Source organism: Sinocyclocheilus anshuiensis, unplaced genomic scaffold (genome assembly GCF_001515605.1).
Source record: "Sinocyclocheilus anshuiensis isolate Anshui unplaced genomic scaffold, SAMN03320099.WGS_v1.1 scaffold2470, whole genome shotgun sequence".
Classification (NCBI taxonomy): Eukaryota; Metazoa; Chordata; class Actinopteri; order Cypriniformes; family Cyprinidae; genus Sinocyclocheilus; species Sinocyclocheilus anshuiensis.
In genome coordinates this window covers 92,187-111,493 of record NW_015560624.1, presented here as the reverse complement: position 1 = coordinate 111,493, position 19,307 = coordinate 92,187, and the positions used below count along the sequence as shown (strand labels likewise).

At 33.0% G+C, this 19,307-nt stretch overlaps 1 protein-coding gene across 1 annotated transcript in view; it reads left to right on the top strand.

Moving 5' to 3' along the window:
• The window catches only part of LOC107681913 (cylicin-1-like), a 58,506-nt gene that overhangs the window by 26,691 nt on the left and 12,508 nt on the right, over positions 1 to 19,307 (top strand). The window contains exons 2-10 of the mRNA XM_016478285.1: positions 3,656 to 3,743; positions 3,831 to 3,876; positions 5,961 to 6,029; positions 11,328 to 11,500; positions 15,894 to 15,971; positions 16,222 to 16,322; positions 16,441 to 16,545; positions 17,049 to 17,135; positions 19,174 to 19,243. Coding sequence (XP_016333771.1) covers positions 3,656 to 3,743; positions 3,831 to 3,876; positions 5,961 to 6,029; positions 11,328 to 11,500; positions 15,894 to 15,971; positions 16,222 to 16,322; positions 16,441 to 16,545; positions 17,049 to 17,135; positions 19,174 to 19,243 — 817 coding nt within the window. The remainder of the gene's footprint in view (positions 1 to 3,655; positions 3,744 to 3,830; positions 3,877 to 5,960; positions 6,030 to 11,327; positions 11,501 to 15,893; positions 15,972 to 16,221; positions 16,323 to 16,440; positions 16,546 to 17,048; positions 17,136 to 19,173; positions 19,244 to 19,307) is intronic.

Sequence of the window (19,307 nt, the reverse complement as noted above, 5' to 3'; positions counted from 1 at the left end):
GATCATGTGCCAGCCCCAGAGCTCGCCCCAGTGCCGGCTCCAGCCCCAGAGCTCGCCCCAGTGCCGGCTCCAGCCCCAGAGCTCGCCCCCGTGTTGGCTCCAGCCCCAAAACTCATACCAGTCCCAGCTCCTCGAATGCACTTCGCTGTGCCTGCTCCGCCAGGGCGCCCTCCAGTGCCAGCACCACGTAAGCGCTACCCTGTTCCCCAGTTCAGCCCAGGAAGGGCTCCTGATTCCCAGTTCAGCCCAGGAAAGGCTCCTGTTCCCCATTTCAGCCCAGGGAGGGCTCCTGATCCCCAGTTAGGCCCAGGGAGGGCTCCTGATAGGGCTCCAGATTCCCCGTTAGGCCCAGGGAGGGCTCCAGGCCCCGAATACAGCCCCGTAGATTTCCCCACGGATTTTTTTTGGGGGGGGGTAGTATGACTCCAGCCGTAGGGGCCCCGGAGTCCCCAGATACGCCATGGCCTCCCGATTCCCCTGCTCCGCCATGGCCTTGGCCTCCCGATTACGCTGCTCCGCCTTGGCCTTGGCCTCCCGAGTCCCCTGCTCCGCCTTGGTCTCCCTTGGTTCCTGAAAATAAAGTCTTGGTAAAGTATTCTCCAGCGTCTCCTCGTTCCTCGTGTGTGTGCATCGTGACAGTTGGTGTTAGATTGTATAATGTTTATGTAGTACACATTTCTTGAATGTATATAAAGTAGTTTTATTTAAGGGAAAAAAAGGAGGGGACGGAGAGAAGGAAAAAAATAACACAAAATAAATTAAGATAAAGAGAAAGAAAGAAAATAATATTGAAAATAATTCCAATAATCACAATTTAATTAAGCAAATAAATAGATTATAAATTAAAGGAAAAGGGGGGAGGGAGAGAAGAAAGGGAAAAAATAATAACATAAAATAAATTAACAAGATAAAGAGAAATTAAAGAAAATAATATTGAAAAACAACATTTCAAAAACGTTGATTTAAAAAAAACAAAAACAAGATGAATGTCCAAACAGCAAACGCACCTGAAATGTTCCCAAGTCCAGAAACATAGCAAGGACATCAGTAAAATAATCCATGTGACATCAGTGGTTCAACTGCAATTATATGAAGCTACGAGAATACTTTTTGTGCACAAAAGAAAAAAAAATGACTTTATTCAGCAAATCATCTCCTCCGAATCACCCTGTAAACAGCGTATGCTGTTCTGTGTCAGCTGCGTCACGCCGGATCTGTTTCCTACGTTATTGTGATTTAATCTGAACGGAAACAGTGTATCCGTGTGACATTTCAGTTGTGTTGCTGTCTATGGGAGGGTCGGACAGCTCTCAGATTCCATCAAAAATATCTTCATTTGTGTTCCGAAGATGAACGAAGGTCTTACAGGTTTGAAACGACATGCGGGTGAGTAATTAATGACAGAATTTTAATTTTTGGGTGAACTATCCCTTTAAGAAAATTAAGCAGTTAAGAAGTTTGTTTGTTTGTTTGTTTGTTTGTTTGTTTGCATGTTTGTTTTGAGAATCCGGCCCCAGGTAATTTTGAACAAACGTTCTATTAATGTAACTGGAAGAACGTTTGTTCATAACGTTGATATAACATTGTCAGAACATTCAGAGAACGTTCAAAAGTAACGTTACCATAATGTTTGCATAATGGTAAAACGGAACTTTCCTTTAATGTTTACTCTAAAATTTGCATAGGCAAGAAAAAATTTTTAAAAAATTCTGAACATTCAGTGAAAATTCAGAAATAATGTTTTCATAATATAATAGGAATGCAAAGCATTCTTAGAACATATTTGAATCACAAGTAAGCTTGCCAAATTCGCCATACTTCATGGTTAAGCTTGGTGAAACATACAGTGGGAAATCCTTAATTAATAGTACTATATCTTTAATAATGCAGTATTTCACTCATTGTGTGCAATGCATGACTATTGTAGTTCTATGTGTATCAGCGCTTCAGCAGGGCCGCATGCTAATGTCTGAATCCTCTGGAGAGTCTCTTTTGGTTTGGTGCATGAGTGAGCGTTACTGAAGCTGCTGCTGAAGAGCGTCTCAAATCAAACACAATCAGGCTCCATTTCCATTAGGATGCTGTTTGTGGAGCACTGCCAGTGTAGAGATTAGACCGAGAGTCAGATCTCTGCGGTCGGAGACACAGCCACTGTGTTTTCTGTCCAGAATGACCAGGATCAAACATTGATGATACTGTCAGGGTGTTTTATCCTATTTTGGCAACATTCAGCGGTCAGCAACACAAGTTTCCTCCAGAAGAACTTTGCGTTTGGTGAAGGTTATGCTAATGTTTGGCCTGTTTAAACTTACTCGTGTCTCTCTTTAGTCTGTTTTTCCGAGTTGAATGAGAAAAACAGACACTAGTTTGGTGTAAAAGCCGGTCAAAGCCAGAGTTTTACTGACCTGGTGTCAGTGTTGACAGCTCTGTATGTAAAGCCACAGTCAAACTAATGATAAGACTATAACTGTCAGGAAAAATAGCATTTCAGTACAATGCAGGATATGACTTGTAAAAATGGGGCTGTTCCCAATTTTATCCGAGAAATGAGGTCAACTCCTTGGATTTCTTTTTGTCACGATGAAAGTCAGACAGCAACTGTTTAACAGGACTGTATTATATATTATAAGGCCAAATTGGGCAAACTACTCAACTTCTTTTTGTCAGATTTCACTATATCATTTACTTGATTCATGTAACATAATAATAATAATAATAATAATAATAATAATAATAAATATTAATTCAAATTTAGATATTAATTTAAAAAATAATTAATTAAATTAAAATAATAAAAAAAAACTAAAACTTGTTTATAAATGTCAGTCTAACTAAATATGAACTATTATTAAATATACTACTACTACTAATAATAATAATAATAATAATAATATACAAATTAATATAAATTAATGTTGATTTTAATAAAAAATTATTAAAATTAAAATGTTTAAATATTAATATATTTAATAATTAAAATACAATAATTTGTTATTGACATGATTCATGCAATATAAGACCTAGTTGAATAATTGTTATTATAGTTAACTAAAAATAAAACCTTGAAAAATTCTGTTACTTGAAATAAAAATTAGCATTAACTGAAAATAAAATAAAATTAAATAAAATAAAACTTATTTTTGTCCACTTATCAACTGATTGCTAAGGCAACATTTTTCACTTTCATTTAGTTTAACCTGTTAAAAACATCAAAACAAAACAAAAAAAGCTTGAAACTAAAAAGAAATAAAGAAAATACTAATGTTTTAACTAAAATTAAAATGAAACCGGAAAATATAAAAAATAAAAGCTAATTCAATATATTAATAAAAACTATAATAGTGTCAATAAAACTAAAATATTAAGTATGATGAGACAAGAAATGTTACGGGAGCCATTAATCATAACATTAAGAGTGAATGTGTGCACTTTCAATAAACTAAAAATGTCACTTGAAAGAGTTAACATGCACTAAGCCTACTCTTTCTTTTTCTTATTCATTTAAATCCTTTCTTTCATTTTTTTATAAATAAAAACAAGTTCATTGTATTCAAAATAGGTTTGACCCACAATGTTGACAAGAGTGTGGATGGAAACGCTCTCTGAGCTGAGTCCTGATGAGACTGAATCCAGTGTGTGTTTGATCTGCTTGTAGTTGAAGTGCTTTGCTTCTGTTGGCCCGCTGCTGTCTGGGTCTGGTGCTGGAGAACCCCGGCGGACGGATCAGAGCAGCCTGGTGGCAGGTAAACACACATGTTTTGGCAGTTCATATGTACTGCTCTCTCTTCTTGCTTCTGTTCCTTCCGTTCTTCTTTTTTCTCCTCTGACAGTGGTTTTAAAGCTCCACGATGATCACAAACAGTGTCTCAAAGCCTGGTGAGCGTCCTACTGCCATTCATTGTGCAGATCGGGTAACGGTGGAAAAAACGCCCCCAAAATTAGTGCAGAAAGCAGTTTGCAATTACCTGATCGAGTCAGATACGCCTACCATGACCTTCAGCGATTCAATTAATGGGAACCCACTTTAATATTCACATAAGTTCAATGAAAATATCATAAGGTAATACTTAAATGTAATAATTAATATTTAGTACATATATATATATATATGGACTCGTATTTTAGCCGGAAGCAACGGTTTGAAATTAAAAACGTCTTAATGCTGGATTTGTTTCAGCTTTTGTCTTCTCCAGATGTGAACTGATGGACTGGAGTGCTGTGGATTACTTGTGGATTATTGTGATGTTTTTATCAGCTCTCATTCTGACGGCACCCATTCACTGCAGAGACACTGATGCAATGCTACATTTCTCTAAATCTGAGGAAGGAACAAACTCATCTCGTTTTTTAATGCAATCTAGTTTAGTAGCAGTGTTCGCTGCACATGAAGGGCTTCAGACACGTAAGATTCCCTACTTTAGTAGGTTTGAGACATGATAAATGTGTTTTCCTGATAGCTGCTTGATACTAATGTCTTGTTAAGTCTGATCGTTTCTGTCCTCCGTTGTTCTGCGGCTAATAGCCTGCTACATTCACACGAGAATAGAAGAGCTGATAAATTCTTCGGTTTCTGAGAGTTAGAAAAATCAATGTCTTCACACACAAAATCCCCGTGAGTTCTGCTCGCCGCGTCTCTAGAAAGCGAACCGTGTCAGAGTTCAGCCCGAGCAAATCAAATAGAGATCTGGAGAACAGAGGCCGGTGAATCGGCCGAGGAGAGAGAAGGTCACCGGAAGGTTGCTGTGCTGATTACTGGAATGTCATTCAGTGTCAGTCATTAAGTCTAATAAATGAACTGTGTCTGACGTACCTAATTACCTGATGATCCTCCAGCAAAGGTGCTGCACTGCGGTCCAGTTACATTCACAAGAGGAATCTTTTTATTGGAGCTTCAACTAAACTGTATTTAAATATGCAGATTATTCTTTCATAAGTGTAATATTTATAATACAGAAAAATAGACTGTTTTTTTTTTTTTTAGATGCATGCAATCATTTAAATTCAAGCATCTGATGACGGTTGCGTGACCGAAGCATTTCGATTAATATTGGATTTTTGCACGGTACAGCAGTGTGAAGGATTCTTCTTTCATTATTCTATTAAGTGGAATATTTATGAAATAATGCAGTAATTAAAAATAAAGAAAAGGCAAAAAATTGTATTTATTGAAACAGTAATTTAGAAAAAAAATAGTAATTTCAGTCTTACTAAATATTAAGTATTATTAAATATATTAATAATTGTAGTAGTATTAGTGTTAAAAGTGTTATATTATTAATATAACTTAAAAAAAAAAAATAATATTACTTAATTTAATAATTAGTAAAATAACATTATAATGTGATTTATGTAATGTAATTCCTAGTTGAATCAGGGTTATTATAGTTCAACAAAAACTAAAACCATAAAAACATTTTATTACTTGATACGAAATAAATGTTAATTGAAGTCAAATGCAGAAAAACTCAAACTTATTTTATCAATTTCAGTCTAGCTAAAAATTAAGTGTTATTAAATATAATAATAATGATGATAATAATAATAAAAATATTAATGAATATTAATTAAAATTAAACATTGAAATATTAATTCATTTGATAATTAATCAAATAAAAATATAATATTTTATGTTATTTACATGATTCATGTAATGTGACTCCTGGTTGAATCAGGGTGATCATAGTTGAACTAAAACTAAAACCATAAAAAATATTACTTGAAACAAATATGTTTAAATATAAACCCGTTAAAAAAAATTTTTTTATATATATATATATACACACACACACACACACACACAACTTATTTTCATAAATTTCAGTCTAACTAACTATGAGGTATTAAATATATCAAATATTAAATCTAAATATTCTAAACAAACTTTAATTTCTATTTCATATCTACAGAGATTCTGACGTGATTAGTGTTTCGTTGAACTTACAGGTGTGTGATTATTATAGGTATACGTTCACACCGAATGAATCTCTGAAGGTCATGAAGTCGCTGGCAGGCGTATGTGACTCGGTCAGGTAATTGCTAATTGAATTCTGCACTAATTTGGGGCCGTTTTTCCACCGTTACCTGATTCGCACAATTCTATTCAGTCAAGCACCATCAGTGAACACAATTCATTCTTACCCAATTCCCCTCTGTGTTTATTAACAGTATTGTTTTGAAAGGCTGTACACATTAATTATCATAGCTCATGTGCATGTGTGAGTATCTGGAGGCTTTATTTGGGTGCTCTGATGTTTAGATGTCAGATGCAGGAGGCTGAATGCTGGGAGTGGTGTTATGCGGAAGAGAATCATGTTTCCATTGACTAAAACCCAAGCTCTACTCTCTCTCTCTCTCTCTCTCTCTCTCAATCGATAGGTTCAGTTCTGAGCTGGATTATGTCTCTCGCACCGCGGGCTCCCCTCCTTCCAGACTCCTTCTCGTTCACTCTTGGCTTTATCAAGGTCATCTCACCCAGACTCAGAGCTGCTCTCATCTGCTGTGTAGCAACAGCGCCTCCGTCTGGACAAACGCAGGTATTCAACATATGAGCTTGTTCCATGTGACTTTTTTTTTTCTGTATGTTTCACAGTGAATTTGTTTTTTTACGTTTTGTCTTGAGTGGTCTGACATTTATTTTGTGATTTTTTTTATGTTCATTTCTGTACCAAAAACACATTTTCTTTTTGCTTGTGTGTCTTTTTGTTGGACAAAACATGAATATAAGTGACTCTTAAGGACAGAAAAATATACTGTAAAAAAAAAATATTATTAACCCTAAGGCCAGAAACATATACTATAAAAAAAAAATTAAAAACAAATTATTTTTTTTTTGGACAAAACATAAATATAAGTGACTCTTAAGGACAGAAACATATACTGTAAAAAAAAAAAATATTTTTCTTTTGGACAAAACATAAATATAAGTGACTCTTAAGGACAGAAAAATATACTGTATAAAAAAATCTTTATTTATTTTATTTTATGTATTTATTATTAAATTTTTTTTGGGGGGGGTAAAAACATGAATATTATTAACCCTAAGGCCAGAAACATATACTGTAGAAAATCATTTTTGAAGATTATTGACAAGAAAATACTATTTCAGTCTTTTTGCTTACATTTTTGTAATGCAATATGCTTCTTGCTGTTTCCTAATAATTATTTCTGAAATTTACCAACAATTTCAGAGTGAAAATTGTTTCAAAGTAAATCCTACACCAAATTTTTTAAGCTATAAAAAAAATAAAAATCAGTAACACTATAATAATAAAAACAACAACCATTCATCTTTATTTCAAGCAAAAAAATAATAATAAATAAATGCCAAAAATAAAATTTTTCTCAAATGGTCTAACAATTATTTATAATTATTTTTCTTGATTTATCATTTATTTGTTGGGTATTACATGAATATAAATGACTTTAAGTCCAGAAATATACACTTGTTACAAAAAAAAATGTTGTAAAGAAAAGAAAATACAATTTTGTTTGATAAATATGCTATATAAAAATAAATAAAAACTATGCTACATATTGACAGCAATATAGATTTTCTCAAATGTTCTGACACTTATTTTGTGGTTTTATGTTCATCAGGGTTATTATAGTTCACTAAAACCATAAAACAAATTTTCTTACTTGAAATAAAACACTTTAACTGAAATAAAATTCAATATATTTTTTTATTATTTCAGCTATTTGCCAATGCATCATTTCTCATTTTCATTTAGTTTATCATGAAGCACTAAAATAACTAAACTAAAAATAAAAAAAAGAAAATGTAAGAAACATTACAAAAACACACAACAAAATTAGAAAAATAAAATATACAAATAAAATATAATGAATACAAATAAATTGAAAATATTATTAAAAACTATTATTATTAATATTAATATTTTTTAAATAGGATTAAAACCTAGTATCTCAATGATACTGAATAACCCTGATATTAATTTCTGCTCCAAGTAGATGAGCATGTTCCACCCTTAATAATAATACAATGGTACTACTTTGGTGCATACAGTATGCTAAAAAAAAAAATAGTCCCATGGTAGTGCCATAATACATATCCAAATATAACAATATGTAGTAGATACTTTTATTAGTAAAAGCTGCATTATTCGTCTGTGGCCAGAAGGACTGAAGGAGCATCAGCATGACACTTCAGAGATTCAGCAGACAAATAGAGTCGTTTCTAGCTGCTCAGAGGCAAGATTTCTGCCATAGCTCTGTCAGAATGATGACAGGTGCAACAAACCATCCCATTATCAGCTACAATCAGAAAACACTGAGAACAGGGATTCACAGCAAACCTGTCAAACTCGACTGTCTGAGAATGTGTAATGGTTTGTAAACTCTCCGTAAAGACAGGAATGAATGACACCAAATACAGAAAAGTCCACTAATATGCAAACACAGACCGAAAACAATAAGAAGTAAGACTTTTCAAACTAGATTAGCTAATGAAATAATATACAATAAAAACTGAAAATAAAAATACAGTTTGAAGAGAATCTTGCACCGTGTATTAGTAATAGTAGTGCTATTATTTTAGGCAATAAACAATAAAAATACACGCAACAACTATAATAAGCTATAAATATATTAAATAAAAATACATATAAAATACTATATAATGATGACAGCAACCACAACATTTATATTAATTATTTAATAATTAATTTGATAAAATTACAAAAATTGTTATTGTTGTTATTTACTATTATTATTATTATGAGCTATAAACATTCAAATATGCTATAATAAAAATAACAATTATTATTAATATTAATATTTTAAGTTAAAACATACATTTAAAAATTATATGACTATATCATCAACAATAGAAATAATATAAATTATTTTTAATGTTAAAGCACATTTTTCATTTCATAACAAAATAATAATTTATTATTATTGTTGTTGCTGCTGCTGTTTTATTGTTGTATTATTATTTTAAATTAAAAATATGCAAAGACATCAACAGCAAACAGCAAAATATAAATTATTTTGTGTTGTTATTATAAAAAAAATCATTTTATAAAATTATTATCATTATTATTATTGTTATTATTTTAAGCTATGAACAATAAAAATGCACTATAATGAAATAATAGCGACAATAATATGCTAAAAATGCTAAATAAAATATATAAAATGACAACAACTTCATTAATAATAATATTTGTTACTGTTACTGTTAGTAGTAGTAGTAGTAGTAAAGCTATAAACAATAAAATTATGCTATAATAACAATGACATTTGAAGTCAACTTTAGCGCCCCCTGGAGTACTGAGGTTTAATACACAAGCATGCACATGTACACTAAGTATACAACATGATAGTGTACTTGCGATGCACTGGACAAGTGCTGTACATGTGTAGAGTGGAGTCCAATGAAAAGCTAAATGATGTTTTTTACTAGAAGGACGCTATGATCGGATCTAAGCGAAAATTAAACAATAAAAAGACACATATGCCATAAATCTTATTGAGCAAACGAGATTGTTTCATCAAGATGGAACTCAGAGCAGATGGAAAGAGCTGCAGAACGGCATTTAATCAGCGCTTTAGCACCGGCGTGTCGCCCAAGCAGCTGTTTCTGAAGAGCCGCACTCTCTCTTTGAGGGTAAATGTGCGTTTACAGACACTAAAGCTGACAGACACCCGTCTCCATCTGTCTGTCAGACACTGAAACACAGACACACAGCAGAGACAAACACATCTCTGCACCGGCTGAACCTGAGCAAAGCTGGGTTTCATTGTGCTTTTCAAATGCATCATTATATAGGAGCAGTATAATAGTGATGTAATGTACAATAACGTACAGATTAACCATACTGAACATGTTATTATCATTAACTATAACTAAACTATTAAACATATTTATGTAAATAGAAAAAAAACTCAAATAGAAATAAAATAAAATGTAAAAAAAGTCAAATTATTTACTATTTTACTATTTTATTTTAGTTTGTTGCAGTCAACATTTGGAATTTTCATTTAAATTTGAAGTATTAAAATAACTAACAGAAAATCATACAAATTGATACAAATTAGAAATTAATTAATTAGAAAATATTTTTAAAAAATAGAAAAATATGCATATTTTTACATTAACTTAAATTTGAAAATTAAAGTTTTAGTAATTAGTAATTTAGTCAAGTTTTAGTTGAATTCAAGTTTTAATTTAATTTAAATTTGAAGTATTAAAATAACTGAAACTGAAAACATCAAACTAAAATTTATACCAAAAAATAAATAGACATATTTTTAAAATTACTCAAATTAAAAAGAAAACAGAAAATGTAAAAATAAAAAATTAATTCAAAATATTAATAAAAATATACTACTATATTAACAATGCTAAAAAAGCACTGCTATCCATGTGTTTTTATGCACATTTTTGGGATTTATGGTTTGAAAGATACACATAAGAAATGCATATGTTTACTTGAGGTAGATACAATTATTTTGTAACAAGATATGCACATCTAATTTTGTTTAGTTAAAGTTGAAGTACTAAAATAACTCAAACTGAAAATAACTAAATCTGAAATAAAATTAATAAAAATATAGACAGATTTTAAAAATTACTACAACTTTAAAATTGTAAAACCAATTCCTAATATTAATAAAAACTCTGTTAGCAATACTAAAATAGCTATCCATGTATTTTTTATGCAAATTTTGGAATATATGGTGAGAAATATGTGCATTAAAAATGCATTTTTACTTGAAGAGAAAGTACTAAAATAACCAAAAATAAAACAGACAAATAAAAAAAAATCAAAATGTAAAAATTCAAAATTAAAAGAAAATGGAAAACAAAAAACTCAAAGTATTAATAAAAACTATGGTACTATATTTACATCACTAAAATGGTGTTGTATTTTCATGTATTTTTATGCACATTTTGGCACATATGGTTGAATAGACGTGAATAAAATGTGCAAGAAATGCATATGTTTACTTGAGATGGATACATTTATTTGATAAAAATAAAATGCACATCAAATGAAAGCACATTTAGCAAATAAATGTATAGATGTGCATTTAAAAAGTCATGTGAAAGTTTCCCAGAAGTGATGATTTTGTTCTCTTGAACACACGGGACGGAAACGTTGCTTTACTGACAAACTGTACTCTTGTGGTATTTTGCATACATTTAAATTGCAAATAGCTTTTGTTCTCCCTCACACACACACACACACACACACACACGCTCATCTAAACCCCTCCCTCTTTTCCTCGCAGCACACGGTGTGTTTCATCCAGCTGTGTGTGCAGTTGTTCTCAACATCTGTTCCCTTGGCATCCTTCAGCTGTGAGGTTGCTGGAGAACATGTGGAGAGACGAGCTGGGAATACAGCGGATCTCAGCAGACACACAGAAAACACTCGCGGCTCGTCTCACTTCCCAAATCTAGTGAGCCACCTTCCTGGCCAGCATGCAAAGGCATCATGTGTGCACTTCCAGTTAGCAGTCCCAGAATGCAGTGCGATGAGCTCAGACGTGGCACCCTTTTCAAGGCGTTTCAGACCACTTATATAAAGATTACATGAAATAATACGATAAAATAATTATAATTATTATAAGCTATAAGCAATAACAATACACTATAATAATAATAATAATAATAATAACAATAATTATTTTAAGCAAAAAAAACTAAATAAAAGAATGACAACAGTATTAACTGTTGTTGTTATTATAGCATATTTTTATCGCTTATAAAAATAAAAATAATTATATAACTTATAATTAAATAACAATAAATAAAAAATAATTATTATTTTTATTTAAAAACACTATATAAAAATAATAAAAAATATGCTATATAATGACAAACAACAATAATAATAGTTGTTATTATTATAGCACATTGTTTTTATAGTTTAAAAAATATAATAAAAGCTTTATAATTATTTTATGATTGATGATAATAACTGTTATTGAGTAATGTTTATATTTTTTCTATTTTCTGTTATTTTTATATTAAATATATACTAATAATATATAACTATTTCTAATTATTTAATAAAGATAATAGTTATTATTGTTATTATTATTATTGAGTATAACTAAATTAGATTTTTTTTTATAACTAATAATAATCATTATTATTATTATTATTATTATTATCATTATCATTAAGCTATAAATAGTACTGAATCGCAATAACCTGTTTTTATAATCAAGCACAAATCTCAAGCACACAGCAGTGTGTTATCGGCCCTCACGGCACTTCACACGTCTCTGCTCTCTAGTCAGTCCTGGTTAAGCTGAACTAACATGAAAACCTCGCCAGCTCTAGGAAATGATCCTGGGGAAGCATTTATGAACAATACCTGATACACGATATCTCGGCATTATATTTCATTCCCAGAATGCCGCAGGAGGAGCTTCAGAAGACAAGACTAATCAGTGTCAGCTAAAAACAGTGGAACATCTTAGCATTACATACTGTATATACAGTATATAGTATGAATACTGACCAAAATTTCCGCACACACGGAATACCAGGTGACCTGTTACATATATAAAATAATGAAACCCACAATGCAATGTGATGAGCTTTTCACAGCCAGGCATTTAAACCACTTATATAAAGATTACATGAAATAAAGATGAATTGTTGTTGTTGTTTAAACTATAAACAATATGCCATAACAACAACAATTATTATTATTATTATTATTATTACGCTTCTATTATTTTAAGCTAAAAATGTGCTAAATAAAAAATAAAATAATAATTAAAATAAAATAATGGTTGTTAGTTGTTATTATTATTTTAAGCTAAATAATAATGTTAATAATATATTTTTAAAATATAAGTAATACACTATGACAACAATTATTACAATTATTATTATTATTACTACTATTACTACAGTTAGTATTATTTTGAGCTAAAATATTATAGTGTATTAAAGCTATAAACAATACACTATAATAATAATTATTATTATAATTGTTGTTATTTTAAGCTAAAATACATTTTACAAATTATAAAAAATAAAGTAATATTTTTTACATTTTTTTTATAGATTATAAAAATAAGAATAGTATTTGTCTTGACAAATGAATGACCATTTTCATAATTCAATTGCAAAACAACTGTATCTGTACATCCATGATGATCACCAAGCATTGAGGTTGATATTTCTTCATCGGATTGGAAATGGGGGTCTATTGCATTGTGGGATACAGTATTTTGCACAGTGTGCTCTAATTACATGCAGTACATTTTATACAAACTGTCCACAGTATACAGTACATACTATATATTGCAGAAATACAATATATTGCATTGTGGGATACAGTATTTTGCACAGTGTGCTCTAATTATATGCAGTACATTTTATACAAACTGTCCACAGTATACAGTACATACTATATATTGCAGAAATACAATGGTACTATGCTATTCTGCATACAGCCTTACTGTTGCATATAATAAAAAAATAAATAAAAGTAGGCACTAGAATGTAAACAGCGCAGTATTAATTAGTAAGCTAGTGTTTTATTGTGTATTTTAAGCACTGAACAACAGTATCCTGCAAAGTCTGTATTACTAATAATGTAAATATGATTTGTTTCCGTAAGACTTGACAAGAACCTGAAATCATTGTATTCTCATATTGTCACGCCCCTGGACTTATTGTGTTGTGTTTTCCCTCCCCAGGTGTGCTGTGTCTCAGTTAATTAGTCATTCCATGCACCTGTGTTCCCCTCATTGCCCAGTGTTTATTAGCCCCAGTCTGTGCTGTCTGAGATACACGTCAACCCTTGTGTTTCCTGTGCTCCTGTCTACCCCGAGTATTCCCGTGGATTTTGAATTAAAAGACTTCCGTGAGTTGAAAACCTTGTCTCCTCGTTCCTCGCTCCGCGCCATAGGTGAACCGTGACACATATCAGCCCATACATTTATACATGAATGTAAATGAGAGGCATTTAAACCGTAATAACCCAGTGTAAGGATTTCAGTTGCTTTGCAACATCACCGAAAAAACATAACGTCATGACACAGAGCCTGACGATTTCTGCTCCGTCGCCAAACAGACCTCGTTTTGAGTCAGCGGGTTTGCAGTAACCATCATTTTTATGTGCATTATGTTAGGTTTTATTATTTATATGTAAGCAGATACTATGTGATGCTGCATAACATGATCCGCAATGTTTTTAGCACCAGACTCCGAGTAATATCAGACAGAGTTGGCTGGTCATCCATTCACCCTTGCATGACAGTCATATGACTTCAATTTGAAATATTTTTCATTGCATAATGCATTCTGTTTGACATACTATTTTTAAGGAATAGTTCACTCAAAATGAAAATCTGCTAAAATGTGCTCACCCTCAGGCCATCCAAGACAAGATTAGGATGAGTTTGTTTCTTCATCAGATTTGGAGAAATGTAGCATTGCATCAGTGTCTCAGCAATGGATGCTCTGCAGTGAATGGGTGCCGTCAGAATGAGAGTCCTAACAGCTGATAAAAACATCACAATAATCCACAAGTAATCCACAGCACTCCAGTCCATCAGTTAACATCTGGAGAAGACAAAAGCTGAAACAAATCCATAATCCATAATAGCGCGCTTCCTCCAGAGAAAAGTGGTCTGGTCTGAATCAGGAGAGAAATCTGCACAGATCAAACAAGCCAAAACAGTCCAAATATATAGAAATACATGAGACTTGTTGTTTTAATGGCTGCATGTGTGCGACACAAGATGGAAAGAAAGTGCCAGCAGTTGGTGAAAAAAAAAAGTTAAAAAAAATGTATGATGTCAAAAATGTGTTAATTTAATATATTACACATGTTTAATGAAATATGCTTTTAACATTTACTTAACATTATTACTCTTTCATCTTGCTTTTGGTTACACGGTATGAAGTTTAAAATAAGAAATAAGGTCACAGATGCCTTTTTATTTTTTTCTCTCATCACGTCACGAAACAAAGTTCATATTCGTATCGGAAACGGCTTAATATCCATGCTTTAATCCTTCGCCATATTAGTATTCCCATTTAGCAAAACTAGACATATTGGTAACACTTCACTTGAAGGGGTGTGCATATTCATAATCATGACATGACACGTCATGAATATGAAGGAGGTTTTATGCATGTTTATGACAACTGTCATTAAGTGTCATTCGCTCAGTTATGTCATTTTTAATGCAAATATGACATTATTTGACCTAACCCTAACCTAACCCTACCCCTACCCTTACCCCTAACCATAGCCCATAACAAAGACATCTCAAACAATGTCATCTTTGCATTAAAAATTACATAACTGAGCGAATGACACTTAATGACAGTTGTCATAAACATGCATAAAAAACCTTCATATTCATGACATGTGTCATGTCATCATTATGTAGGTGTCATGTCAGTCTTATGCACACCCCTTCAAGTAAAGTGTAACCGACATATTTTAAGTGTTCGGGAAGGTGTTCCAGGCGGGTTTACATGTAAAAACAGCTTACAATCACTGTTGAAGAGAGACTGTAAGAGGAGACAACAAGCACACACCCTCTCAGTGTTTACAAAGGGTGTGAGAAACATCATGATCTGCTGTTACAGAAAAGATTAAGTGCTGTTGAGAGGCTTCAGTTAGTGTTTTAAAACTGAATGACAAATGGCTCTAGAAAACGAGGAAGTGAAGGTCCTGCCTGTGTGCGGGTTTCTGTAAAGCCTTACTGCATAAATATGTAGGCTAATAGATCTAATTTGGTGCTATAGCGTTCTTGCAGTGTCCGGGATGGTAGGTTTATTAATATTTATAAAACGGTGTTTATTCAACAATTTCGTTGAAGCCGCTTTAATTAATATTCATGAGAAGGAATAGCGGAAGTGGCTGTTAAGCCCCTCCCCGCAGGTATAAAGGCACCTGTCGGCAGTCAGCTGAGCACAGACTCACCTGAGGAGCAGCAGATGGAGTCCGGGCAGCTTTCAGGTAATTCAACTATGTAACTTATGGAACTGAAGGAAAGAGGAATAGAGTATCTGTAATGCTTCTCGTTATTTGTTTGTAGACAAACAAATGTTTTTTTAACAATAGATTGGATGAAATAATTTACATCTGGAAAGTTAGAAGTTCATTTGACAGTTGCACACCAGTAAAAACAGCTGTTCAGTGACAATATATATAATTAATGATATTTGTAGATTTTAATATAATATTTTTTTAAACTGCATGTGTGCAGCTGCAGAAGAACGCAGGAATGAATTGGAGGAAGGGGGCGTGGCCTGTTCCGTGATAGTGTGTGACATCAAACCAAAAGTTCCAGGTGTGAAGGATAGAAAGGTAGGAAAGTTTAATCAAGCTTAGTACTTAGTACTAGATGGTTCACACTGATGTAAATTTCCCTTTCCCTTTTCCATTCACTGTGAAAGGATATTGATGCACTTTTCTTCCTCTCCAGAACGACCCCTGGTCATGTGACAGCTCTGCATCTTCCTCCGACAGTGAGGACGATGATAAAAACAAGAAGAAGAAGAAGAAAAAGCTGAAGAAGAAAAGAAGCAAGGTACTTAAATTGCGAAACAAGAAAGGGCCCAGTAGTGAACCCTGCGGCATCCCGCTCATTCCACCTGCTTGATTAGAGCTTAATGAGCACATACTTCTTCTGCATATTATTATCTGAGGAGGAACTGCATAGATGTTGGCAAAGTGCTTTTGTTCCTGTTTTGTTTGTCACTTTGGATAAAAGCATGTGTCAATGTAAATGATATTTGACATGGACACAGGAATGTTTTATTACATGCTTAATCCCAGAATAATACATGCATCTGAGAACAAAGTAGAGATGAAAAGCATGATTATTAGACCATTTTCTGAGGCTTTCTGAATGCATGTCCTCACAAGTGTTTTTCAACATTTGAAGAAAATAATTCCCTTCTTACGCAATTAGAGAAAAGGCCTGAGGGCAGAACAAACACACACACCCACAGAAAAATATGACAAGCATCAATAACAAGTTCTAGCAGGTTTGTATCCGGGTTGTCCAATAACTGTCACTTCCTCACACAGAAGTTCAGCTCATCTTCCTCATCATCATCATCATCATCATCATCATCATCTTCCTCCTCTTCATCCTCAGAAAGTGACAGCAGTGAGGTGAGCAAATTAATAAGTTTAACTGGTTGCATGATATTTTGCAGAGTGGCAACTAGTGCATGTGACAAACTTAAAGTATGGTTTTACTGTCCTGTGATTTACTATAGTAAGTGCAAATCTCAGGCTTAAAATGCTTAGGAAATCTGTATTTCTCACATGTACTAAGGAGCTGAAAGTGCTACAATCTGCTGTGTTTTAGTGTAGAGATTTGTATTCTCTGATGTGAAACATAACCCAGAAGGCAGTCGTGGCCTAATGGTTAGAGAGTTGGACTTGTAAACAAAAGGTTGTGGGTTCGAGTTTCAGTACCAGCAGGGATTTGTGCTGCAGCAAAAATGGCTGCCCACTGCTCCGGGTGTGTTTTATTTTAGTGGATAGGGATGTGGATTTATTTTACTTTAGAGGATGGGATAGAGATTTATTTTCATTTCATTTTATTTCATTATTATTTATTTTTATTTTTATTTTTATTTTAGTAGATGGGGATGGGGATGGGGTTTATTTTTATTTATTTTATTTTATTTTATTTTAGAGGCTTTCATCCTCAGAAAGTGACAGCGGTGAGGTGAGCAAATTAATAAGTTTAACTGGTTGCATGATATTTTGCAGAGTGGCAACTAGTGCATGTGACAAACTTAAAGTATGGTTTTACTGTCCTGTGATTTACTATAGTAAGTGCAAATCTCAGGCTTAAAATGCTTAGGAAATCTGTATTTCTCACATGTACTAAGGAGCTGAAAGTGCTACAATCTGCTGTGTTTTAGTGTAGAGATTTGTATTCTCTGATGTGAAACATAACCCAGAAGGCAGTCGTGGCCTAATGGTTAGAGAGTTGGACTTGTAAACAAAAGGTTGTGGGTTCGAGTTTCAGTACCAGCAGGGATTTGTGCTGCAGCAAAAATGGCTGCCCACTGCTCCGGGTGTGTGTTCGCGGTGTGCGTGTGTTCACTACTCACTGCTGTGTGTGTGCAGTTGGATAGGTTAAATGCAGAGCACAAATTCTGAGTATGGGACGTCACATTCTTTTCACTTTTCACTTCAGAATGCACCTGTGCTCTGTAACTAATCAGAGCCAATCAGAGCGACAGATTTCACCAAATCAGCTTTAGGATTCATAAACACACACACACAAACACATAATACATCACCTGTGGTTATGAAGGGAAGTTCAACTTTGCCAAAATTGTTGTTTGAAAGAAACATTAGAGGAATACAGTGTTCAGCTGGTTACTAGATTGATTTGCATTCTTTTGATGATTTGTAAAAATCTGCTTATGTAGCTCCAAATTGGAACTGACTTTTGTTCTTATGTGTAAAACAAATGGATTTGCTTAGCAGAATATTTGTGCTGCTCTTTTCCATGCAGTGAAAATTGTATTTCATTTTATTTTTGTAGATGGGGTTGGGGTGAATTTTTTATTTTAAGCTTTATTTTATTTTATTTTATTTTATTTTGTTTTGTTTTGTTTTATTTTGTTTTAATTTATTTTATTTTAGAGGGTAGAAATTTATTTTATTGGATAAGGATAGTAATTTTATTTATTTTTAGTGGATGAGGATGAGGATTTATTTTATTTTATTTTAGTGGATAGAGATTTGTTTTGTTGGATAGGGATTTATGTTCATTTTAGTTTATTTCATTTTATTTTATTTTGAGCTGGACAACCACTCATCATTGTATACTTTTGTCGAGTGGAACAACTCATTCTGCTAAACATCTTGCATTCAGCTGAAGAAAGAAAGTCATATGGGTTTGGAACAGCATGTGTAAATGAAGACAGAGCTGAACTTTAAATACAGGCTGTGTTTATTTACCACTGTTTTCCTGCAGAGGAAGGAAAGTAGTCTGAGTCATGGTGTGATGAACAACAGTCACGGCTCGCCTTGTGTAAAACAGGATTTGTAGAGTGTGTCTCATGGCTGCTGTCCTAATTATGAAATATGTGTGTTTACCACAAAATAACAACATTTACATCTTCTTCGTGACTTATCTGGGTCACGCTTCCAAATTTACTTACTCACGCATTCTCCTCAACAGGATGAAAAGAAGAAAAAAAAGAAAATGAAAATCAGCGAAACGGCAGAGCTGGGGATTCTAGCAGAAACAGGTAAGACAGATCAGAGGACAGGTGTTTCAGTTTGTGTGTGTGTGTGTGTCTGTGTGTGTGTGTC